Here is a 26,222-nt window from a genome sequence, read left to right on the forward strand (position 1 = left end):
CCGCTGAGATGTACACCAGTCAAACGACTGGCACTAATTACATCACTACTGTGAGGTCTTCCAATTATTTGTAGAATCTACAGATGATGGTGATGCAATACAGACATTAATGTTTTGGTTTGGAGTAGGCAATTTGAGCAATTGGATCACATGAGAGTTATTCAGCCAAAATGTTTCACAGGATAATAACAACCGTGAAAAATCAAAACACTGATCTGCACCTTTCCAAGACTTCACGCAGCAGGAATCCGGTCTCTAAGTTAATGTTGGTTGTATGAAGCTTTAGTTTAGGAATGCAACAGTCTGATTTACTCGATGCACAATCGACAGATAGTTCTTTACCTGTTATGAAAGGATATAAAATAAATGTATTGTATTTACTATATCAGTGTTTTGGTTAAAAAGGTGAAAGCCTGTTTACACACCAGGAACTTATCAGGATCAGCTCCTCCAGCCTGCCCAACAAAGACGCCAGCACCACTTTCCAGCTCCATGTTCTCCGCTGACCTCTCGATGTGCACCACCTGAGGGTCTGTGTCACAGTTGAAGTAGAATAGCACCTTGTCGTCCATCACTGCGAGAGAAAAACGGGTCCAGGTGTTCGTCATAGAGGGCACGAGGAACCTGGCTGCCTCAAAGGACTGAGCTGACTTGGGCTTGGTGTAGTACAGAATGACATTTTGGTTGTTGTCCTGCACGGCTGACAGTTTAACTCCCACATGCATGATACTCTGCCGAGCATCCGTGATGGAGAAGATGACCCCGCCCTGGTTAGTGGTGGGTTTCAGGTTGAACATGAGGGAAAACTCTCGATAAAATGGGTTTGGGAGGTGGGCGCGTGCCAGCTGGCCCGTATTGGCATCCGGTCCAAAGACAAAACTAGGGGTGTTGTCTGGTCCGTAGATTTGGGTGATCTCACTTGGAGGAGGATCTCCAATCAGTTGTAGCAGGGAGACTCCACTGTCTTCTAAAGGGAGAGAAACAAGATGTCAGGCCACAGTGAGCATAAAACAGCAGAGGTTTAAAGGGAGGGCAGCATGGCAGAGTAGGGGTTAGACCAGGAGGCTGTTGGTAGGTGACAAAATGTGGATGTTTGTGATGGAGGTAGGACGGGTACTTGCACTAACTGCAGCTGAATCAGTCACAATGCCCTTTGTAAAGAAATGTATGTGAGAATGTAAATGGTACCACATCTGCTTTTAGCGAACCATGTTTTTTTTTCCTAGAAGCCCGGGGAAAGCAGCTACTCTCAAGGGACCACAAACAAACAAGTGATTTTATTACTTGAAAATATGGAAAGCAAAACATCTGCAAAAAGAGGGAGAATGCGAGAGTAAGAAAAGGAACACTTTCTCAGACGTTGGAAGTCTTGCACACCAAAAGCAAGAACTTCCTAAAGTAAGAAAGAAAGAAACCTTGTCAAGGTTTATCCTCTACTCATGCACAGTGGAAGTAGATGAAAAGCCTGATGCAGACTATGGAACAGATGAATATTTATGCATCATTCCTGAAGACACTGACAAAAAAAAAAAAAAAAAAAACACGCAAAACTTGCATGACATCTGCTAGATGTCATGACTTGGGGCACTGCAGGGACCAACAGCTGGGCCTCCGGCATGTCTGTGCTGACACTTCCATCACCCTGGGCGACGCTGGCAAAGTCAGTGCATAATTTAAAGTGTTTAAGAAAGGCAAAAAAAAAACACAAAGAGCAATGTGTATTCATGCACATGCACTGTGGACACAGATTTTGATGTACTGACATCAAACCAAACCTCTGCTCTTTGATCCCCCCCCCCCAAAAAAGAAAAAAATGTTTCCATGTGTTAAAAACAGAATGACCAAAATGACTGTTTTTGGACAACATGTGATGCATTTCTGATTCTTTGAAGAAATGCTTTGGTTTACCACCTGGTGACTAACAAGCGAGCTCTATCGCTCAGTTCAAAGCCTCTCCACTGCCTGAGTGCTGGAGATCAATTGGATCAGCAGTTGGCTGCGTCGAGAGCCTAAACACACGAGATATTTTATCTGAGCCGAAGATCCCGCTCTCTTCAGTACCATCATAAACACCAGTCTGAATATTCTGCTCACTATCGGAGGACTGCAGATGCATTTATTTGAATCTGCGCTAACAGAGAACCCAGTCAAGCTGCAACAGGATGGCAATAAAAATACCTTCCATTGTGCAGTTCCTCTCTGCACCAATCAGACTTCTAGAACAGATTTATCAGTAAGCAGATGAGACCATTAATAGATGTACACTCACATACATATATGCATGTCAACAGACATATAAGTAAAGTCCAAAGACTGATAAATATTTTACTGGAGCCTGGGAAACACTTAGTCATAGCCAAAGTCGTTATATCATTTAGAAGGTTAGAGGCCATATTACAAGCCAACACATCAAAACTAATAATTAAATTTACAGTCCCAAAACAATCAAAACTTCAGTATAACCTATCTAAATTAAAAAAGAAAGGGAAACAAATCACCACAGGATGACACAACAGCCTCCAGGTTCAGAATAGCTCAGACGTAGGTCACTGACTGTGGTTTGCACCCGGCTGACCAGATGTTTACTCTGATAAAATCAGAATGAGGCACCTTGAGGGTCCCTTCAGTGGGCATGTGCTGACATGTCTGATCCTGGCTCGCTGTCTTGTGCATAATTGGCCAAAGGAGGTTTTAAAAAAGGTAAAAACCTTGTAATAATTCAAAGGGGAAATTCATCATTTGGGGAATTGTAAATCCTTCTGCTTTGGGGGCTGAAGCAGTTGGAAGTTGAAGTTTTAATGCAGCTACAGTGCATAACTGAACATGCAATGTATTTTTTCTGCAAGCAAAGTGGAGAGAATGATTTGATTTGTGTGCAAATTAAAATGAAAGGTCTGTAATAAGGTGGAATGCGTACACAGATCCTGGTTGTCCTTCAGCATGCAGCAATTCTCTGCAGTGCAAACTGAGGATATGACCTCACCGTCTACTCCTCGCAATTTCTCTTTCACCTGGATTTCAAGCATCTGATTTTGATTCCTTCAACAAATAAAAAGCCGACATGCTGTTGGAACACGGATGCACGGACTCGAGCTTTCCAAACCCCTAATTAGCAAAACATCTCACCTATTAGCAATGAGCTACACCGACCAGATGTGCACTGTTTTGAGCCATGCTTAGAATTGACCAAAAAAGGTATCTCCATTTACAGCCTGATGCAACTGTGATGCAACTGTGCTTAATGCCATTTTGAGACTTAAAATGTCATCTTCAGATCTAAAGCTGATTGAAAGGTTTGACCTGCTTTAGGATTTCGGAGGAATGCTTTTACTGAATCTGGTTTAGTGTGTCTGCATTGTCAGCAAAGAGCCAACCAGCCATTCCATCTCAGACATCAAAAGTTGTAGGGGGCCTCAGAGAGGTCACCATTAGCATTTTAAGTGCAATCTCAATTCAGGTTTTCTTAAATAGCTTTTGTTAAACGCTGACAGCTTCAAGGTCAGTTGGGAATAGAAAAGATCTGTGATGAATGGAGCACTGCAGGGTTTACGGTGCTAGTTTGTCTTGTCAGGAAGACCGCTTACTGACTCCTTTTCATTTCTTCACATTTCAAGACGGTGTAGCAGACTTTGTGGTACCCTGTTGATAAAGCTGTATATACACTGTCAGCTGTACGCACAGCTTTGGAGAGCACAAGATCCTGTATAAACCATAGGAAAACATTCAAACATCTGGACAGTGAGAAACTGTGCGGCTTTTCCCAACAAAATCTATCAGCATTTAAAACATCCCTTGAGGCCTGCTGAGACGAGGGCAACGATCTCTCCCCTCAGTGTACAGAAGGCGGGGCAGTGGTCTGACCCTGTGTTTGGAGGGTCAGAGTTCATCTCTGAAAGCTGAAATTACAGTCCCATGATTTTTTTTTCACCATAATCCTTGTGCATCTGCAGCATGAATCATATATGTGAAGCAATTCTCAGACAATTTAAAGTAAAGCAAATTCATTGTGCTCACATGATCACATGATTAGTGGAAGTTTAATATAAAGCTACACTGTTGCTTAAAACAGTATAATATTTGTTTTAATCTTCTTCTTGTCAAGGATGTGTGATACTCTGAGAACTTTGAAAAAAGTCTTAAGTTACATGAATATAGAAAAAAATGTAGTTTTAAGAAATAAAAACTAAACACTGATTTTTTTAGATAAATAAATAATAAAGTTCTTTCCGTTCTGCAGTCCACTTTTTGTTTTTTAAATCGAATGCTCAGAACAAACCCACATCACAGTCCAGGAAGGAGATTTTATCCTGACTCAACCTGAAGACTAAACTGTAATTCTTAAACCACAAAAAGGAGCACGAGTCTACCGCCAGCTGTGAAATTCACTCTTTGGAAAAGAGCTCAGTTCTCTACCTGTGAAGTAACATTTTTTTAGGCAATACACCCCCTTGCCCCATGCTGCTGTGTTCACAGATGTGTTTTTAACTACAGAAAGAAAAAATGCAAATGCGTCTATACAAATGGTAGAGACAGCACCTCAAACATGCACAGGATATAACAGCTGAACATCTGTATCCATGTCCGTGTCAGCTTGATGTTGATGGGACAGTTTAAGCCAACGTATTGGCCTTCTTGACTATGACATATGAGCCCATCAGAAGAAAAGACATTTATGGATATAATATTGAATTAGCTAAATGTTCAAATATGGCGTGATTAGGATCTAAATGGTTACCAGTACCAGAATTTCACAATTACATCACTCTGGTAAACCATTAAAAACTTTAAGAACTTAACCAGCTTAAAACATCCCGGTGCTTTTGTTCTTTTCTGTTTTTGCAACACAGCCTCATTCTCATTTTTTACTTCTGCAACACAAACCAGAGGGGGCAACGGGTTTCTGCCAGCAAAGAAGTCAGACCACACTGTGCCCATAATTGGCACCCTCCTGAGAGCCAAGTCAAAAGGATTCCCTGGCAAGCAGTGTAGTGAAGGACTGCAGCCAGCTTTGGGCCTTCCTCTTGTCATAAGATAAAACATCAGTCTCAGCTCAGTAGAACCATGGTGTTAAAAAAACATACAGAACACCAAAGAAAGTACACTAGCTAAAAAACATAAGCTAAAATGTTCACAGACATTTAAGTAGCATTAAAAAAAAGTAACATGTAGGTCTGTCAGCACAGCCCATATAGCTTGTAATTTCCAATAAAAACTCCAATCTGCTATAAATTAATATGGTTTAATATTAAATATTAACTAAGCTTGACCTCCAGAGCCTGACATGGTTGACTGCTCGTCTTTCAAGCTGGGAAGAGACAACCATGCAAATCATCACTAAAAAGGCCAAAAAGCAAAACAATCTCCCTTCCCACCACCCTCAAACAAACTCCCCACATGAATCTCCCGCTTGGATGCATCAACACTGCAGCCAGTAATTTTAGTGTATAAACTGTTCCTTTGTATTTTTCAACCCATGCCAGTGGGTCTGTCTTCAATTCACCCAAAATATCAACTGACCAAGATGGCAGCATGTCATGAAACATTTGCATTACAAGTTATATTTGCATGACGTAGGAGTGTGCTGGTTTAAGGTCAAAGACAAAATAGAGAGTATGACTGCCCTCCTCCCAAACTTGAAATAGTAAAGTGGGGTTGAGGCTTTTCAGATACTACATGTAAGGGCTCTGTTTAGAAGCTGAAAGGCTTGTAAGCGGGTGGGCACAGTCTTAGAGAAAGATACTGGGCAAATAAACTGAGAAATAAAGCACTTTTGGCTTTAAAATATTTTCTTGGCCAGCTACAGTATGTGTAACCTTAAGCGTGAGCAGAGGTTGCTGCAGTGAGAAACAGGAAGAGACATATTTAGTTATTAGGAAGAATATAAAATCAGTAGGCAGTTGTTTACAGGCAGCATACAGTAGAATTTAAAGTTTATTAGATATCCTTAGTACTTGGGGCTGAGGAGACTTTATAGGTGCAGTAGTAACTCTACAGCAGAGCAATGCTTTTCATCACATCTATTCAGCCATCACTCTAACCAAGCCATGTGCTTCAGTGGATTGTTGTTTGAGTCATACCAGATGGTGTTGACTGCAGTGGATTTCAATCTATCCCAGAAAGATTTAGAGTAACTGAGAGCACTCCGGTTATACCTTGAGGCAACTTTCACAAGCAACGTGCATGCTTGGGTGATGAACTATCTTCTAGAGTTGCAACAAAACCTGCCCTCAGGATATAAAGAAGGCAACACGATTGATCCTTCCAGTGTGTTGCAGGCCTGTCTGCATTTTCCGCATTACTGTGTCTACAACATTTAAAAAAAAAAAAACACACACAAAAAAACCCACAAAAAAAACGTGCATGCGGTTGTGGCAGAATAATGTTTTAAGTTTGACGACCAGTAAAGGTACCCTAATCCTCCATGACTTCATTTGCCAATAAACCAAAAGTAAAACAGTTCAAATTTATTTAGGCTCACGTGTGTCACTTAGTCCAGGAACCAGAAACATCTTGTTCACTCATGTCTGTCAGTGGAACAAGCTGCCACAGAGATACTGAAGCTGTAAAAAGACATAATCTTGAACTCCCAGAGATACAAACGGAGAGTGTTGGGAGACAGGGCAGAAGTGCAGCATCAGGGAACAGGCTTAAAAAAAGATTTTCTAGAAAAAGATCATCTAAAACAGAGTTAGACTTCTCTCATGAATCGGTGCCCACTGGCAATAAACAGATGAGTCATTTTTTCCAGCATTTCATGGTCACTAGGGGCATGTGCTGCACATATCAGTCTTTGAGAGGACAGCTGAGTGCACACTGGTCCTTATAATCTTTAAATATTTATCAGCAATTTGTAACTACTAGTTTATTTTGGAAATTTACATCTTAACACTTCTGAGTGACAGAACCATCCTATCATTTGTTATAAAATATTGATTATAAAGCACCTTTTTAAACTGTGCAACCACAGCAGGAGAGAAACAGCTGCTTTTAATTTCTTTTTATTTCCACCTTTAAATTCTTTACCTGTTGAAATATGTCATCCTAGTCCAGCTGTGAGAAATATTTTGTTCTAAAAATTAACACTTATCTAAAAAGCACTGATGCAAATATGAGTGCTTCCCATGCATGCCAAGCTACTGTGTCCATTCCTAAACAGACAAACGCACATCAAGCCTGCAAACCACTCACTGTCAAAAGAGATATGCTGAAGTTATACATTTCATGCACATATCAGAGAAGATTGCCTTCTGCAGTTTCAGATGCATTCATTAGAGGCATCTACAATTTCTTTAGTCTTGCAATGCAATGCAAAAAAAAAAACCAAACAAGAAAATTATATAAATATGATTAAATAATTATAATTACATTTGTATTTTATGCCAGATAATTGCAAAGCCAAAATAATCTTTTCGCAAACTTGTGTTTTCTTGTGTTACAGTCTGGCTTTAAGAGCTTTGTAGTTAAACTGGAAAGGTTGTTTGAATTGAAATTATTTCATCTGGCAAGACTGAGTATATAATTACATATAACATTACTGTAATAAAGCAAATAATTATCATCTGAGCAAAGTATTACCCTTTGAATATAATTACTCAAAAAGGAAATACATGCGTGTGTGTGTGTGCGTGTGTGTGTGTAGGAGGGTGCTGGTATACTATGACCTTCACAAGGTAAGTCACATACAGTACACAGCACATATACATGCAGCAGGTTAAACAAAGTACTGGCATCATGCTTGTTAGACTTCAAGTTAAAAATAAGTATGCATGCTCTTTTGGGATGGGAAATAATTAATTAATACATCTCATTCGGTGCTGACAGGGACAAATCTTGATTAATTGAGAGGGTATTTCATAGTGTTAAAAATACCAGACGGACTCGGGGGGGGTGGGTGGGGTGGGGGGGGGGGGGGTTTCAAAACTGGTTCAAAATGAATCCCAAAACAAGATTCATTTGAGCCAGTAATTACCTTTCTGGTTACTAACTGACAAGCACTGATACCCATCCTCCTCCTCATCAGGTAGAGTGTGGCACTCCACAGGGAGGCGTCCCTCATCCAGGAGCGTCCAGCAACTGTCCCGCAAGACTTCGCAGAAACTCTGGCAAGGTAACACAGGCAGCGGGGCCAAAGAGCCACACTTTGGTACCAAAAGGAGGCAGAAAAACCACTCCACGCTATGATGGCATTGAGAATTCAACAGCCAAGCCCACTCATTGAGGAGTGCTTGGATTTCCTCCACACTGCTCTGGTTGAAGTAATTGGGCACGACAAACCATTGCCCAGCCATGGAGGAGCAGAAAGGAAGAGCGGTGTCTAGCAACAAGCATTGTGGGGATTCAGCATCCAGTGCTGGCCTACCTACCTCTGGTTGTTTTATAGTTGTTGGCTCACTAACTGCAACTGTCTGGCTGAACAAGATTGCTTGGTTCAGTTTTTTCCCACTTATTGTTGACTGAGTAGCATCTGGGATGTGACCAGTTTTCTGGCTTATTATCAGTGATTTATTGGGTTGGAAATCTATAGATCTTAAGGTCGTGTCTGGGCTCTTGCTATCTATTTGTGGTTGTCTTTTAGAGATTTGGGGGGATTTAGTTGTAGAAAGTACCTGGCTGGCAAGTGGAGCTTTGCTACTCTGTAATGCTTGGTTAGATACAAGTTTCTGGTTAGCCATAAATTTACCACTTAGTAAATGAGTAACTTTCACTTGTTGATGATCCTTAGATACCTCAATAGTCGTTAGGGAGTTGTAGCTTACAGTTGGGGTTAATAAATCTTCTTGGCTTTCATGTGAATATATTGTTAATTTGAAGTCAATAGCATTCGAACTAGAACTACTGTTTCCATTTCCTCTCGTGTTGTTGGGGGACTCGAGACTTTGCCCTGATTTTGTGCTGCCAAGACTGTGGTCCTCATCTCCACTAACTCTACCATCTAACTCACTACGAGTGGTGTTCGTTACTGCACCTTTTTGAGCCTTGTGGGTTCCAAATCTTGATCGCCAGCTAGTTTCAGTTCCTGTTGCAGACCCATTGTCTGATGCAGATTCAGATCCAAAGTCAGATCTGAGTCTTGTTACATTTCCTGTAAAGGTTGAGTTTTCAGATCCTTCAGAACTTATTGGTGAAGATGTGGCATTACCAGGTTTACTTGTGTGTGATGACATCCCTGTAGCAAAGTTTTCTGACTCATGTTCATTCTCTGGTTCTGTTGTTGACACTACAGTGTTCAGTTTAAGAGCCTCAGGAGTCTGATCCAAGGTCTGCACAGCTTTTTCCATCTGATGTCCTTCATCAATGATCTCTTCTCCAATTTTCGCAATAGTTTCTGACGCCGCTTCTCCACTACCTGCTGGACTGCCAGATCCCTCGGGGTCTACCGCTGGGGCTGAAGTTGCCGTATCAGTCCAGGACCACAGCCAGGCATCAGAGTGGACCACCCACTGAGCCAACAAAATCACAAGTCCAAACTGGATCCTCATCATAACCATAATGTCAAGTCTTAACCACGTCCACCGGCTCGATTAGACTCACAGAGTGAACTATGACATGTCCACACAGTCACTCCACACACACTTTTCCTTCAGCTCTGTCTCTACACACACTTCACTAAACAGAGAGGAGAACTGAAGAGGAGTGCCCCATTCAAAAGAGTGCAGAGAGGGAAAGCAGGAGGAGGAGGTGGTCTCCGTATTGGCTGCTCTGGCAATATTTATTCCCCTAACTCCTCCTTCCCCCTTTGTCAGAGCAATGAAAAGCGAGCTCTCCCGCTGACTGATACCTTGAAATTACAGCAGCCTTTCTTTTCACAGCACAATACTGATGCTTTCTAGTGTTTTACAGACAGGAGCAATTTGCCCTTGATTTGTTTGCTTTGTTAATCTACGATAATATGAAAACCACAGACTTACAAAAAAATGTAAACTGTGGTCACATTCCAACAAAAAGATTCAATTATATACTGTTACAAGCTTGAAGCACAAGGAGCGGTGCTGAGATCCCTCAAAGACTGAATTAGTCTTGGTCCATTGCCACCAATTACTGAAAAGAAGTTGCCATTGCGGTGTGGTTATATTTAAATATAATCTAACAACAGTCATTTATTGGCGTAATCGTATTTTTGTATGGAATATCTCCAAATGACAGTCAAGACTCATGTAAAGAAAGAGAAATGTCCATTTTTTGATCATCAATATCATCTCTTAATGCAAATTCTTGGTCCCATTTTCTTTCACAAGCTTAAGCGCTCCAACATAACCCATTGTCTGTGCATTAGTTGTCCCTTGTCTACAGGGTGCCCTTTATTGTTCAGTCTAGTTTACACGCCTGTTTTCAGTGCTCTGTGGGTACACAGTAATCCAAGCCTCGCTTTCTTGTCCAGACTGGTTTCTCATATCGCCGTGGGGCTGGCTGACAGAGACCCTCGACGACTGCTAATGGGATCTTAGCGATAAAAGGAACAGGAGGTTCGCGTAAGTGTCTTTCTTATACGTTGGCATTTGCTTGCAGCTTCAGTTGCTGATAGAAGGGAACTCAGAAGGTCATCTCCATAAAGCTCCCACATGGATATAGGGAAATGTCTTGACACAAGCTTGACAACTTTACCCTGTAACACTCTCTCTCGGCCTGGGGTCACTAACGATGCAACTGACCCCTGCCTGCAGGATTATGTGTGTCTGGACTATAGAAACTGGGGCCTACACTAACTTTTTCACTGGTAACACTGGTGCTACAAAAGAACAAAATCCGCCTCGTGATCAATGTGGCTGATACGTGAGGCAGCAAAACTCAAATCAAACATTTCTATCATTATCTGATTTTATCATTTAGCAATTTCAACTATAACTATAAAACTCAATTTTCGCTCTACTTATGTGTAGCTGGTGTGGTGCAGTACTAAATGACAATGTGTAGATCAAGTGTAAACATTACACAACCCTAACCTTTGGTGGGGAAAATAAAGGTGGCTGCACTTTAAAATTAAAATTTTAAGGGAGTGCTAAAGACAAAATCCAGGAATTAAAAAAAAAAAAAAAGCAAAAGGTTACACAAACTTTGGCATCAACAGGGATTTATTTCTCAGAACTGATTACTTGAAGAAGAACATTTATCCATTTCAGCACCGCTCTTTCATTAGAGCTGGAGCTCAGGCTGGAACCCACTTTTCTGGGAACCAGTAAAATTTCCTGTCCCAAAAGTTTATTAATGGGCATCATTCACGAATATGGTTAATAGAATTTGATATACATTTTCTGTTCTGCACTTTCTCACATTTCCACTTCTTCCTCCCTTCACCTGCACTTCCTTTCATCATAAGTGTCTGAGCCGGGACCTTTCATTGGCAAACAGTAATCAGCTCCAGACTGCTTCATCTTTAAAACACTACAACAGCTTAAATGGAGTGTTTCACTCTTTCATCATCACCTGCTAAGCACATGAAAAAGAGATAAAGTACTACTTTCAACCACAGTGACGGTAGCTGGCTGTGCCAGCAGCGCACCGAAACAGACTAATGATCATCATGCACTTGCACAAATGCAACCATGTGAAATGATGACACTCACACCGCCACAGCCTGGAGCCCTGGTAGGGTGTCGCCAGGAGAGCAATGCAGTCTTCAACAACACACATTTAATGCAAAAGAGTTCATAAAAACTGCAGAAGATGGTTAGCTCTGTTAACTGGTTACCCTATGAAGGAAAGTATGGCTCATTTCACACAAGGCCAAGCTTTTTCACGCTCTCCATCCTGATGAAAGGAAACTGTTATCTTTAATCATATGATAAGAAGTTTGCTTCTGACTAAATAAGTCATTGTAATAATATCTCTTGGGGGAAATAACTCCCAAGAGTAAGTAATAAAGCACACAACAAGACAGAAAGACAAAAGAATACTCTAAAGCAAGTTTTAAAAAAATGAGATTTTATCTACTTTATAAAAAGATAACAGTTCTGAGATCCCAGGCTCAGCGAGAGAGTTCCAGAAGGGCTGAGAAGTTGAGTTTTAAGCATTGCTGTGCAACATAGTCCATCACAAAATGTTTGAGAAAGAACTGAAAGTCTGGAGCACTGGTCAGACAAGCTCGATAATCTTTGTCTTGCAGACCGAAACAAACCCAAAGTTTGTGGTAGCGACTTGGGTAATAAACTTTAGGATAACAGACTCGAGTCTTGTGATGGATAATGATTAGCCTAAAGCTTGTGAAATCCTCTGTCAGGCATTTGGTTGTGCATTTCATTATGGTGTAGCTTAGACTTTACAGAGGTTTTGCTGTTTTCCCCCCAGAAAAGTTCAAGTTAAATTTCACCTGATCTCAGCAGAATAGAAACATCATGTGGTACATTCCCTGCCTAATCCATCCATCCTTTACATGAACAAAAACCTAGCTGTTCTGCACGATCCACAGACTGTGGGGAGTCCCATCAGCAAGATTTGCTCTTTTAACTAAGCCCTTCATGTTTCCTTTACTAAATCAGATAGCAAACCTCCGTGACGTTCTAAATCCAGACAAAAAGAAGAAACTGCGTGAAAGAAAATGAATCACCAGGAGTGTTATTTTTCTAAAGATGACAATGAATTACCCCGGGGGTATATTCACGTGTGAGTCAAAGACACGCAATTTAAAATTTTCATTAGAACTTGCCAGACAGTGAAGCATGTCCAACGTGTAATGCATCCCCCCCTGTCAAGATTGTCACTACAACTAGAAAATGATTAGTTTATTTATTAAAAAATGCAGGACATTCATCAGTCTTTTAGACTAAGGCAATCTCCATATCATGAACATGTGAAAATGTGAAAAGTAATATGTGTCCTTAATATGTGTACAAACCATAAAAGAAGAAGACAACACAGCTGGAAGCTAGAAAATTACTGCAAGACTAGTTAAAGTCTTTTCATTGAATGCATCAGCCCTACATTTAAACAGCAAAGCCTTCAAGGTGCACTAGAATGTGCCAAGAATAGGCGTGCACGTTAAACAACCTGTTTTTATACATTTAAAAGGAACAGGTGCTTTTGACAAAATTGCTTATGTGTAGTTGAACCATGTCTTCTATAAGAGCCGCCCTTTAACTAAGGTCACGTGCTGGTCGCCTGCACACTAACAGAGGGTTATAATCTCAGCAGGGATTCCTACTTGTTCAAAGGACCAGTTCACCCATTAACAAAAACACATTAACGGAACAGTGAATATCCTAGCAAGACAAGAAATTAAAACGATGCACATTTCTCAATACTAAAATATGTTTTTGTTTTTAATTAACAGTTATGTGGACTCAGATTATAAATCTATCAGTTTTTACTGTTATGGTTTGGCCCTAAACGCTGTATCTGGATCCATCCAGAAAAGAATCTAAACAGAGGTACCCAGGGGAGCACTTCTGCACTACCCATGCATGTAATGGAAATATTAGCTAATTATTCATAAATGAACAAACAAGGGACTTAAACCAGTCTGAGCTGAGCAGTTACTAGTTAACTAAAACGAATGCATATGGATTACAAAATAGCAGCTGGTATGAATGCATGAAGGAATAAAATGTCCAAATAATGTTAAAAAAGGTTGAAATAAAAAAATAAAGAAACTGTTGATTAGCTTATTGTTGAGATAGCAATTGATTTTTATAGCTAAATGTTATTTTTTTAAATTAAAAAAAAAAGCATCAATAACAATTTAACTGTTAGCTGAAATTATTACCTAAAATGATGGCTAAAAATCTGAACTACACTTGCCAGGGGAAATTATGAATGAAGAATGTGAAACAAAAGGTGGTGCTTAGGAAGACCATGAGGTAGAAGTCTCGGGTCCTCCACAGGTAATGAAGGTACATTGGCTATGCATTATAGGATTATGAAGATCCTGCTTGGTGGTAGGCCTTTTTCTTTTGCATTTCTGTGATGCCTGATCTTTAAACTCCTCAGATGTTTAAGGAGGAGAAATTCCAGGCCTCCCCTGTGTCTGTCCTCACAATGCACAGACAAAAGCATGAAACCTAATACCAGGACCGCGTCTGAAGACTGAGACCATCAATGGGAAGTGAATGATCGACTAATTACAACACCAACAAAAAGCTTCTGAACATAATCCAGAAGAGGCCGAAGGCAGCCAATTATCCGTCACTTCGCATCGTTATTTTACGCCACTTTGACTGTCATTCAGATATTGCATTTCATGTGCAGACTCACAATTTGTATGATGTGCTAAATATAGCATTTATAAATAATTTAATAACAGTTAGAAACACAATAGCCTAGACTATTGACAGAGGAGAAAAGTATGCGTTCCACCATCGACTTTCTATGCAGTCTCTATTACCCTAAAGGAAAAAATAACCCCCAACCAGGCACAATCCAGGGTGACAACACAAGACCATGTGGGCAGTCCAGCTAAAGGGCCTTTTGGCAACAACCACACACACACGTTTACACATCCTTGTCTCCATATGCACCTATGTTATTTCAGCATGTGAGAGTTGTTAACCTCTCGCTATGAGTCATGGTGTAGTCACAGTGTTAGTGGTTATACAAGCATTACGTTCCACGGCAATCGGAGAGCTGGGAGTTTTAAATGACACACACTAATTAGGACATCCTAACATCCCCAGTACGAAGCCACATATGGTTGAAATACATCTGCTGGACAAAAACAGACAAAAACATATACAAACTATAGTGAATATATGGCTGAAACACACACCACACCCGTGTCTGAGCTGCAGCTGCGAGGGCATCAGTCCAGCATGTCACAGTCGAGCAGCAGTACATCTGAAAATGAATCAACTGGAGAAATTAAAAGCACGAGGAAGCGCCTGTTATACTATCATCTGATAATCTTCAGCACCATGCCTCCACTCTCTCTCTGCAGGCTGCAAGTCCCTGTTTGCAAACAGAAAAGCTCTCTCATGTAACCCCGAGCAACAGGTTTCAACACAGTGGTAAACAGCTGAGTCCAAAACAGAAAAAAGCTGCAAGCAGGATCTATTTTTACCCAGTTTCAAAGCACAATCAGTCGTCAGTGAAGTGGAGTAATCCACTGCCTAAGGTTAGGCCTGGGAAGCACTTGTTTCAGGACATGCGTGCTATAGGCTTGTAATTCAAGTTATCAGCTGTAGATGGACAGATAGTAGATAGTGTTCCTATACTGCCACTATGCTCTGGCTTTCAGTCAGAATGAAAGAACCTAATTCAAATCACATCCTCTTACATCTGCAGGATCTCCAACCGCTGAATGTATGTCAGTGTGTGTGTGTGTGAGAGACAGCCAGGAAATGAGAGGTGGGGGTTGGCTAATAAGAATGGAGGTCAGAAGGTCACAGCTATCACATTAGGAGGGAAGAGCGTCCTGTTTCCCACAGACACTTATCACAGTCCAGGAGTGACCTGTAGGAGCAGGGTACCATGTTAAATGCCTCCTGTAGCAACATCTGAACTGTTGTAAACTAGAAACTGTTAAAATGTCTTAAATTAATAATTAAACATACAGAATACATAGAAACTTCCACTCCAATGAACTTGAATCAGGAAGTGGAATATGGAGGTAGTATTTAAAGTTGGCAATTGGCTCAATAGCTCTACTACATGTGACTGGTCGATTTCGTGGTTGGTTTCTCATTCAAATTCATATGTAAAGTACCCGTTAATAGAAACATGCGGGTGGATCTTGTCCGTGTAATGCACGCTCTTCATGGATGTGTTTCTGGATTGGGGCAAATTCACGGCTGCACGTTTGGTTGCACAATAAGAGAGGGATTATGGAAATACAGCCAACACGTGAAGCAATGCACAGTGTGGTAATCCTTAGGTTGATTGCTGATTGGTTAAAAAGTTGACCATTAACAGAAAAGATAACCAGTGAAGTTCAACATGAAGAGGAAGAAACAAAAAAGTCAAGCATCAAAAATCTCTTGATGAAAAGCAAACATAACATTGGGTTTCATTTCAATATGAAGAAGGTTTCTTACGACTTATGTCTTCTAATTGCAGATGAATTAGCCATAAGTAGGAGTAGCTCACATTAACGGTTATTCCAGTAATATTATAATATAATACAACAAACAGATGTACTACAAATACCAAGAAAAGACACTGAGTTGAGACTCGCGCCCAGACACTGATGGATTGCTCTGTCAGAGATTCTCTTCACTTATGAGCTGGTGTTGGCTGTGATGCTCATGTTTTGCTGTTCAAGTATGAGTAACACATGTATTGTTGTGAAACCAGGCATTTTCTGGAGCCATAATTATGTAAGCTAACAATGTGTTGTTAGCTCTTCACTGACACTGCCACAAACTGTAAGCTGTGATGTCTGATAGCTAAAGCATGCATTAACCCACACCCGTTTCCACGTTTAGATTCAGGTTCCTTTGCTGATGCGTTTAGGTAGGTTTGTTAATAGAGCGGGCAACTATTCTACCAGATGCAGAAAATAAGCATTGCTCCTGGCTTCACTAAAACCACAACTTCATAACCCTCAGGCTAAAATACAAAAAAGCTAAAAATACTACAATAAATAAATAGCTTCCCATTAAAAAAATGAATAAATGGAAAAGATATGTGCATAGTTTCCCATAGTTTAGTCAGATGGACAATTCAGATGAAGCTACTTCTGTGATGCTTTGTTTCACTGCAAATCTTCACCCAGATTGAAGAAGCTAAAATTCCCCATATAAGGGGTGGAGTCATCGTTTAAAATGGACATGGTCATCCTCTGCCACTGCCCGATATAAAGAGACCGCAGCATTACGAGAGTCAGCTTCCCCAACCATCAGTTTGTTCCTGTCCTTTAAAAGATTTACTCCTTCAAGACATGCAGGTTAACTGAATACAGGCCCAAACCCAAGACTAATCAGGGGTGTTTACCATTTCTATTATTCTAATCTTAAGCTTCTTTTCTTTTTTTAAATCACTGACTAGTTGCTCCAACATTGTTTTTGTTAACTCGTCACTTATTCCATCTTCAAAGAGAGGAAGAAGACTTAGGAGCTCATCACATGGCGAGGTACAACCCCATGAAATCCCTGCAGATGCTGTGCGTAATCTATGTGCTGAAAAGCAGCAGAAAAGACCTACTGCTTTTTTCTTTCTTTTCTTTTTAAAGGGTGCATCTTTGCACTGAGCGACCCAGTATCCTGCAGAAAGAGACAGACAGGCAGACAGAGCCCTGCAGGGATCCACGCAGTCCTGCTCAGACAAGCAGAAACAGCTTGGCTGTCACTCTGAAAGAGACACATTCCACAAACACAGAGGAATATGTAGCCTGTGGTGCCTAAACAACTGTTACAGTATAGGAAGGAGGTAAAGGCGTGCACCGTATATGCGATAGAAGACAGACACCCATGCTTTACCATAATTATTGCATTAGAGAAATGTCATTTTCTCAGTAAACACTAGCATCAATCCAGGGCAGATCAAAGATGGATAACTGTTCCATACATGGGTTTAACCCTGAGAACATGTCAAGTATATGTACCATAAAATTCCCTGTTGGCTATTAAGAGTTTGGTTCTTTGTTTATTCTTGAGATTTAATCAAACCCCACGACACATGTATGTTTTGGGAACCTCTACTCATGCACCAGCAAGTCGAATTCTTTACAGTGACTGTGAGAGTTAACTACAAACAGTGTTTCTGTAACCCAAGTCTACTAAACCAGTAAGATCTAAGACCAACAAGCACCACTCTAAGCTCCACTCTGCTCAATCATCACTCAGGCAAATGATAAGAGTAATTAAAAGGAGGTGCAATGCAGGAAATTACCAAAGAGCTCAGAGCCTGCTGCCTGCTGGTGATCTTTAAAAAATTCCAGCTCCAAAGGGACTACTTCGAGGCCTCTTGTAATTGCGATGACTCCACTAATTAGCACACTGTCAAGTCAGAGCATCCGGAAATGTCTAAACTGTAATTGGCCTTCAACACCATGCCTGCCAGCCGTTATCGCAACTAATGACAGACAGAGAATTGAATCTTCTGCCTGAAACGAAAACCTGGCTGACTGAAGTACGTGGAGGGGAGATAAGCTGAAAGGGTTCTTCATTTAAATGTGTGCTCGGCTGAGTTTGAAATTTACAAGTTGTGTGGCCGGTTTGTGAATGTTTGCAGGGGAGAACCAGAATGTCAGCACAGCGTTTATAAGGTGCTAGGATGTGCATGTCTGCTATTTTCCTGACCTACTAATTTGAACCAGCTGGCTACAAATGAAAATCTGATTGTTGGTGTGAGCTCACACCCCCAGCGGTGATGTGTAGCTATGGGGAAATAGCTCCCTCTACTGTCCACAAAGTGGGCCACAACTTTCTGGAGAGGAATACAGAAGCCTGAGATCCTGCCTCAAACTAATCCTTTCTTAAGGTTTATACTATAAACAGGTTAATACTGAGGTGTATTTAAAACGAAACTTTCTTTAATGCAGTGGTTCTTAACCTGGGTTCGATCGAACCCTAGGGGTTCGGTGAGTTGGTCTCAGGGGTTCGGCAGAGCCTCCACCGTGACATGCAACGCTCATTTTGTGCACCAATAAAAAACATATCTATGTCTTGAATTTGAAAAAAATCATATTTTATTTTTCACTAAAGAGGGGTTCAGTGAATGCGCATATGAAACTGGTGGGGTTCGGTACCGCCAACAAGGTTAAGAACCACTGCTTTAATGCCTCAAAGATGAAAACATGTTTTTTTTTTCTTTAGTGGTTCTCAAACCATTTCTGATTTCCCTTAAGAAGCTAAAAAATTCCTCCACTCCTCCACACTTCAGTTTTTTATAAATCCATAAGGAATAAAAGTAATCCAAGTGCAATTTTAATGAACACGAGCAAGACAGCATCAGCCAACTTTGTACTTAATGTCTTTCATAAGGAGATCAACATGCGTCCCGGTCATGCACCTCTCCTGCTGACAACTACAGGTGTAAATGAATGAGTGCTAACATACGTTACATGTTTACAATGACATGTAAAATTTAGTTCCCCGCATGCTTACCGCTGCAGGCCTCACCAAATGACCAAAAGCAAACTTTACTGCTCGCCTAACAAAAACACACCTGTGGAAAACCAAACACAGCGTACACGAGGCCTGTCAAGTGCCAACAGCCACTCAAGTCAAAATATGCATGTTTGAAGAAGAAAAAAAAACTGCTACTAAAAGTGTATCTGAGTAGCAGAAAAGAAGGGGAACGATTATCTCTCCCACAGTCAACATTTCAATCGATGCTCAAAGAGCTACTAGAGTAATTACAAGGTTTTTATTTCCTTCTGCTACAATCTTGCGTCAGTCAAGCCTTCGGCACAACACTCAAACACACTTTGGCTGTTGATGGGACAGCCCAGAAAAACCCCACAAACATGTGTTTAGATGTTTTGGTTCCTACATGATGGGAATTGACGAGTTTAATGTGTCGACTGAAGCTCATACGATTACTTTTGAATCCCTGCCAAAAAGAAAGCCTGTTTTACACAGTGTGAAAAATTCAGATACACCGGGAAGCGTTTCATCTGCCATGTCCTCCAGTAGAGGGAGACCAAATCAGTGAGGGGTTAATTATGGGGCCTAACAGCACACGCATATGAAACAGGAAGCCGGTGCTGAAGGCAAGCAGGATGACACAGTCCATCCAGGTCGTCATGGGAAACAGACCCTAAATATTTAGTTTCGGTAACCCTCAGGAAAGAGCCACCCTGCACGCGGGAGTTTTAGATGAATAGCTTCCTCTAACCATTATTCAACATCACATTCCTTCATAGTTGCTATAATTCTCACTTCAGGGAACCTATGACGTCATTTTCAACACCATATTTTCTTCCCTGACTGTAGCAGAGGAACTCTGGATGACCTACAGGTTAAAATATTCTTTATCTAATTTTAGCTCCTCTCCCTTTAAGGCCATCCTCACATTAACCAAGCCTTCTTCTGATTGGCTGCCCCTCACAAACAGTGGGTGGGTAAGCTTTCTTTGCTGTGTGTGCCTGAGATAACCATATCAGGGATAGCCCCTCATCTATGACATCACAGAGCTGAGAGTATAAAAAAAGCAGTCCGAGGCTTTGGGCTGTAAATGAGACTGAAATTATATGACAGAAAATTCAAGTTAATAATTTACTTATATTTATTTATGCATTTATTAAATAAATCTATTTATTTACAATTTATAAGCAAAAAACGACAAAGTTAAAAACTTTTTTTCTCTAAATCATAAATCCACTGTATATCCTAAAATGAATTCCCCACTCCCACCCACCCACTTTTTTCCCCCTCAAATCTACAGCAGAACAAGTCATTGCATGAACTTGAAGTGAAGGGTCATCCTGCTCTGACAAATCATTTACCTGGTTTGTGGGCATGAAAAGAATGGAGAGGGACTCTCCCACACCTGGAATCCAGACACTTCTTGTCTGGCATGGGCAGGGTTTGAGGGTCACCAGGTTTAAAATGTCTCACTGTGTAAAGCTACATATTTACCGTACTAAACTTGAGCGCGGAAATGAGAAAAATATTTACGAATGACTGGGCTTTTACCCAATAGCATTTTTGGTGGGGGAGGGGAAGTTTGATATCTGTAGACTATGCAAAAAAGAAGAAGAAGCTATTTGAGCAGTACTTCATGGGTCAGCAGGAGGCATCACCACAGGTTAAAACAAGAGCATTTCATGAATGCATACCTTCAGCAGAGCTGAAAATTCCCTCTACATTACACATGATCCGAACTGGAATATTCTGGGAGACTGTCATGACTTCATAAAGACAGAGTCTCCTCCCAGTTTTCTTATTTCTATAGGATATGCATTTGACAAAGCATGCAGTTTCCATGTTTGCCCTCATGATGGTAAAGAAGTCTTATAGGATGACTTCAAAAGTTAATGATTAGCAAGTTTGGCCCAAGACCTGCCTCAGGTAAAACTTTAATGGCAATCCATTCAGAGCCTTGTGACTAATGCCACTAACAGAAATCAAAAACCTTTTAGATAGATGGAAAAAGATCCCGAAGGAGTCAAAAGGAAATCAGGAAAGTTGCATTCTCCTCTGATAAACTGGAACAAAACAGTCCTTAGACTTCTTACTAGAGCTACTGACCAGGTAAACACTGTGACTATGCACTTCAACTATAACTGTGGCTTTTTTTTTCTTTAAATTCCATTTATGTATTAAATACCTGTCCCTGAAATCCTTCCTGTCCCCACACACACACACACACACACACACACACACACACACACACACACACACACACACACACACACAGCCAGAAGCTACACGCTGTAAATACAACCTGTGTGAAGTCTGATTAGTGTCTCTTCTTTAAATTTTTAATTCCCGCCCCAGAGACAGTCCACTGCTAAACACCAGTCGTGGTGTCTCTGGAGGTGGAGAGATGAGCAGATGGATTGCACATAGCAGCTGCTTCCCTTTTGTGGCTGTCTAACAAACAACTCTGTCCACAGCGAGTCTGAACATTTCCTTTTCTGTGCATATGACTGCCATGAAAGAGGCCAATTTTGGGCAAAATTTTATCACCTCATAAGAAAAAGTCAAAAGACAAAAGACAAAAATGCATCAGCACTGAGCAGCGAACTGTTCTCGACCACAGCTCGGAAAAAGAATTCCAACCCATCACCAATCAGAGAGGGGAGGGGACCCCAATGCTTGCTACCTGATCAGCTGCATGTAAGGGAGGTTTGACCAGCTGGTGATGACAATGCTGTCATTCTTGCTTCCCACAAAGATGAAACAGCGCGGAGATCGGAAGTCTGGAATTGGCCGTGTTGACTCTGGGGATTAGGATCCATAACCGGATGGGCAGAAGAGAACAAATTATCCTGATACTTCTGAGAGGCATCTGAAGTGACTGCAGGGAAATGGAAATGGAAATAATCCCTGACCTCTCCATCTTCTCTTAAAGAGGCTGCATTTGTGAAATGTCCGTGCTAACATATACAAAGTGACTGTCCTCTGGAGATTTGCCCTGGTACATATTTATTTGTGCGTGGGTGATTGTTGCCTTTACTATTATTACTCCCCACATGAGAACACACACAAAGACAGTGAGTTATGAGAATCCCTGTCAGTTTGTGTCGTCTCAGGGAAGTGGTGCGCAGAAGCAAACTTTGATCTTTGAAGCGAGAACCGCATAAAAACAAGAAAAAAAATCTTGAAAAACCTTCAGTTTATGTCAGACTTGTGAAGGGGAAAAAAAAAAGTTTTGGCAAAGTTGTTGTTTTTAAAGTAAAAACAGGTTTTTTGGAAGTGCCAGATTGTTTAAAGGTAAATTATCGCCCGTGATGGAAAACGGCGCCGTGGTGAAAGATCAAACCATCGATTTGAGAAGAAAAAAAAAGAACTTTGGTGTTTGTTTGGCCTCGCTTTGTCCAATGTAGCATTAAAAAGAGCAATTTACACGAAAACTGCACAGAAATATTGTGGCTATTGTTCTTTTAGCTGGGATTTCACATCACGTTGAACTTCTGTGATGATTGTAGATACGGGTAATTAGCCGTCTATCTACACAATGGAAGTCTTTGGCTGTTTAACAGTGAATTCTTTAAAGTTTCTCACCCATCTAATCAAACAGGCACGGCAGACAGGCTGGCAGACTTGGCTTCAGCACAAACCAACTGTCGTCATTTTGCCAGGAACGGATTGAGACGGTGATATGCCGAGACATGAATTCACAGAAGATCTGAAGCATCTTTTGTGGCTAGTTATATTCACCTCACAGGAGGCAAAGCTCTTTTGTGTAATTCACAAAGCTACCTAATGTAGACCCTTACTGAATTCTCCTCCACTGGAACAGGTTTAAATTAAAAGTCCATGTCGTGTGTCACAGATCCTACATCCTACATGGATTCATTAAAGATGTTATCTATTCTCAAAAAGCCTCACACAGTGTTTATTTCCACTCACTGACTCATTCCAAACTGAGTTTAAAAAAACAAAAACTTTGGTGTGCCGTGAAAGAGCATGAGTCAGGGTGAGCGGATGTAGATCGGAAATTTCTCCAACTTGCTAACAGATGGAGGGGAAATCCAGACGTCTCTCTGACCACACGGCCAATACACCGGCGACTGTCGTGCAAGAAGGATTTGCAAACGTTTATACCTTCACAAACATTTGTGCCTCTGCTAGACAAAGCGTTTTTTTTGCCACAATCCTTTCAGGTCTGAGGACAGAGACATCAGCATTATCCTTACACCTTCTTGCATTTTCACTGGAGATAGTCCCATATCTATAACTCCAGGAACAATGCCACCAAAAAGTGTGCTCACTTTTGAAACTATATAACCCAGAATATTTTTGCAGTTTTGCAAGTCATTGAGTGATTTCAACAATGCCAACTGCACAATTTCCTCAGCCTCTTAATCCCATAATGAGCGAAGCATGTGTTCAAACATCAAAAGGTCCTGAGATGGTGGCCGTTACAGGGGCACTCTTCTGTGACTTTCCCAGTGAAAGGGAGTCATTTCCAGAAGCTTTACTCAGCCAACCAAGCATGAAGTCCCTTGAAATGGTTTGTTGAAAACCTAAAAATTTATAAATTAACCCCTTTTTTAATGAATGTCAGAGTTTAGAGTCAGAGTTTCCAAAGTTTCTTCCAATGAACTTGTTATTTCACCATATATATTCAATAGCATTTTAGATATTAAATAAATAAATAAAAAAGCAGCCCATCCACAGGGAACTGCTCTCTTAGCTCAGCAGATCTGTGCATAAGACGATGTTGTGTTGGGAAATCTGGGATAAAAAGGAGGAAATTCTCAGGGCTTGAGTTCTCATTGGAACTTCATCTACATAATCTGCCGTAAGCAAAGAAAAGCCTTCATGCAAGACAAGACGACACAGGCATGTAAAGGCTGTGCTATTAAACTTGGAAATGCTGCTGAGTCATCATCAGAATACGCATCATATCTTAGACCACAGAAACCATAGATGAGGGCGGTCTTCTCATTTTACGACAACATATTTAAACATTTTTAGCCGCTTGTCTCAATAAATAAACCCTGCATTTCTCAGACCGTCTGAACGAAGGCTTTCCGTTATAAATTTCACATGATTGAGATTATTTTTTCAAATTTAATGATGTTTTTACAGACTGATGTAAACTAACCATGACTAATAGCCTGTAAAATTGGAGTTCGCCTTTAACTGCAATCAGGGCAGGCAGCGCATACTTGAAAGATCTGATACGAAGAGAGCAGAGAGCTGTTTAGATGCTGTGTCAGCATTGCATAAATATTCCAGGATGAAAAATGGTCCAACTCTGACTTTAATCAAAGAAATAAAGCATCGGAGGCTGGGCTGAAACAAACTGGGGAGGCCGCATCTTACCAACAAAACTCTTTTATTAATGTCCATCTTTTCATTCTTTACTAACAACCCAAAACATCCTCCCATCCCCAGAGCCTCAAGTGAAAACAATCCTAGTTAAATTAACCAATTAAAACAAAAAGAGTGTCTGTTCAAGAAAATGGGACAAAAGACGGATAAAAAGGCATTCCACTCATGTTGCTTCAGGCTTTGCAATACCAAAAAGCTGAAAGAGGAACGGCAGTCACCAAAAGTATCGCCCTGGGTGCTGATGTTTTTTGTGGTCAGTTAAAGAGGGTGGAGCTCCCCACCACCTACAGCTGCCTGGAATGAAGACAGTGTGACTCAGTCCGGCTGTCTGAGATTTGTCCCTACAATAACTTTATTTCTTTCAGTCTTAAAAACAGTGGTACATCTTACAACATCCCATCCCACAAATGTGAAAAACTACCCCCCCGAGGCATAAGATGAGCTTATAAGAAAGCAGTTTTACTCTTTGCGAATTCCTCCCTTTTCCTTTAAGAAAGCAACAAGCAAGCTGTAAATAATGAATCTTCTGTCTACGGTCCACATTTGCAAGCGGGGGAGTCACACAAAAAATCCAGCGTTTCTGGTTGTGCATGTCTAAATGATTTCTAAAGGGATGTGGCGTGGGGAAAAGATGGAGAGGTTTTTCAGTCCACATGTGATTTACTGTATACCCGTAACACTTTTGTGACGCATTAGGGGAAAAAAGTATAGCTGAGGGTGTAGGAGGACAGAGAAAGAAAGGGAAAGGTTATGGCTGAATTTGTATTACAATGACCCTCAATCTTTTAAACAGACGTACAGGGATTTCCTCCGGTGTTGCTTTGCATTAGTCATGTCACTGAATGGCTACAGATGGCTGCATAATCATTTTCATCATGCGAGGACTTGAAGATGGGGAAATTACTGTGGTCTCAATTATAGGTGATTCAGAATATCACTAAATCCTACCTGAAGTGATCATATGCATCTCTAAAGTGATGAACGTGGAAATTTTTCTACACTGTCAGCACTTTAAGAGCTTTCTCACCATTTCATTTCAATTCTCCAAGTACAAACATGTCAAAACTCATTAGCTGAACTTAAAAATATGATAAACTTAAAATTATGATGTGATATCTGATGTCCATCAACTCATTTGTCGGTCTGAAGCATTCAGCTGTGTCTTAATACAATGCCACAACTTTCCCAGCAAATTCATCCCCAGGGTCAGACGATGCAATGCTCAAAGAAACTGCAAAAAATACCCAAGAGCAACATTTCAAACTCTACGGGCTTCACTCAGCATGTTAAATGGTAAAGGTCATGACAGCACAATTAGAAAAAAACTGAACCATTGCTTATTTGAAAGGCTTGCCAGGAGAAATCCCCTTCTCCCTAAAAAAAGAACATGGCAGCACAGCTAAGGTTTGCAAACTTGCATCTGAACAAACCACATAGAAAAGCTACTTTCAGCTCTTCTCCTACTCACAAGGATATTACATTACATACATATTTACCTCAGATGCCCTTCCTAAAGCAAACCCCAGAGTATCTGTGCCTCCTCCTGGGATCAAATCAGGCCCGTTTCCTGGTTGCCCATTATCTGTCAACCACAACACTACAGAGCCATTTGAACAAACATCAAGACTTCTGGAACAATGTCCTTTAGACATATGAGACCAAAGTGCAGATGCATGGTCATAGTAAAAACCAAACACTGTATCAGCACAAACACCTCTGCCAGCTGTAAAGCACGGTGGTGGAGGGGTAATGATTTCGGCTCAGTTTGCAGCCACAGGTCTTGGGAACCTTACATGTTATTTAGATGACCACGAACTATAAGAGTGAAATCGGAGGCCATTCTCCCTGAAAATGATGCCAAGCTCATCAGCAAATCTACCAAAAGAACAAATAAAAATCAATGTG

General features: G+C 40.9%; 1 protein-coding gene across 8 annotated transcripts in view; it reads right to left on the reverse strand.

The window, feature by feature from the left end:
• Positions 1 to 26,222, reverse strand: part of col18a1a (collagen type XVIII alpha 1 chain a) — a 78,394-nt gene that overhangs the window by 31,878 nt on the left and 20,294 nt on the right. For 4 of the 8 annotated variants that reach the window (XM_026143762.1, XM_026143760.1, XM_026143761.1 and 1 more), the window contains exons 1-2: positions 7,970 to 8,953; positions 426 to 967 (exon numbers count right to left, since the gene is read on the reverse strand). In XM_026143762.1, coding sequence (XP_025999547.1) covers positions 426 to 967; positions 7,970 to 8,672 — 1,245 coding nt within the window. In that variant the 5' untranslated portion in view covers positions 8,673 to 8,953. The other 4 variants (XM_026143764.1, XM_026143763.1, XM_026143766.1 and 1 more) reach the window with 4 other exon arrangements.

The sequence above is a fragment of the Astatotilapia calliptera genome, chromosome 16 (assembly GCF_900246225.1).
Source record: "Astatotilapia calliptera chromosome 16, fAstCal1.2, whole genome shotgun sequence".
Lineage (NCBI taxonomy): Eukaryota > Metazoa > Chordata > Actinopteri > Cichliformes > Cichlidae > Astatotilapia > Astatotilapia calliptera.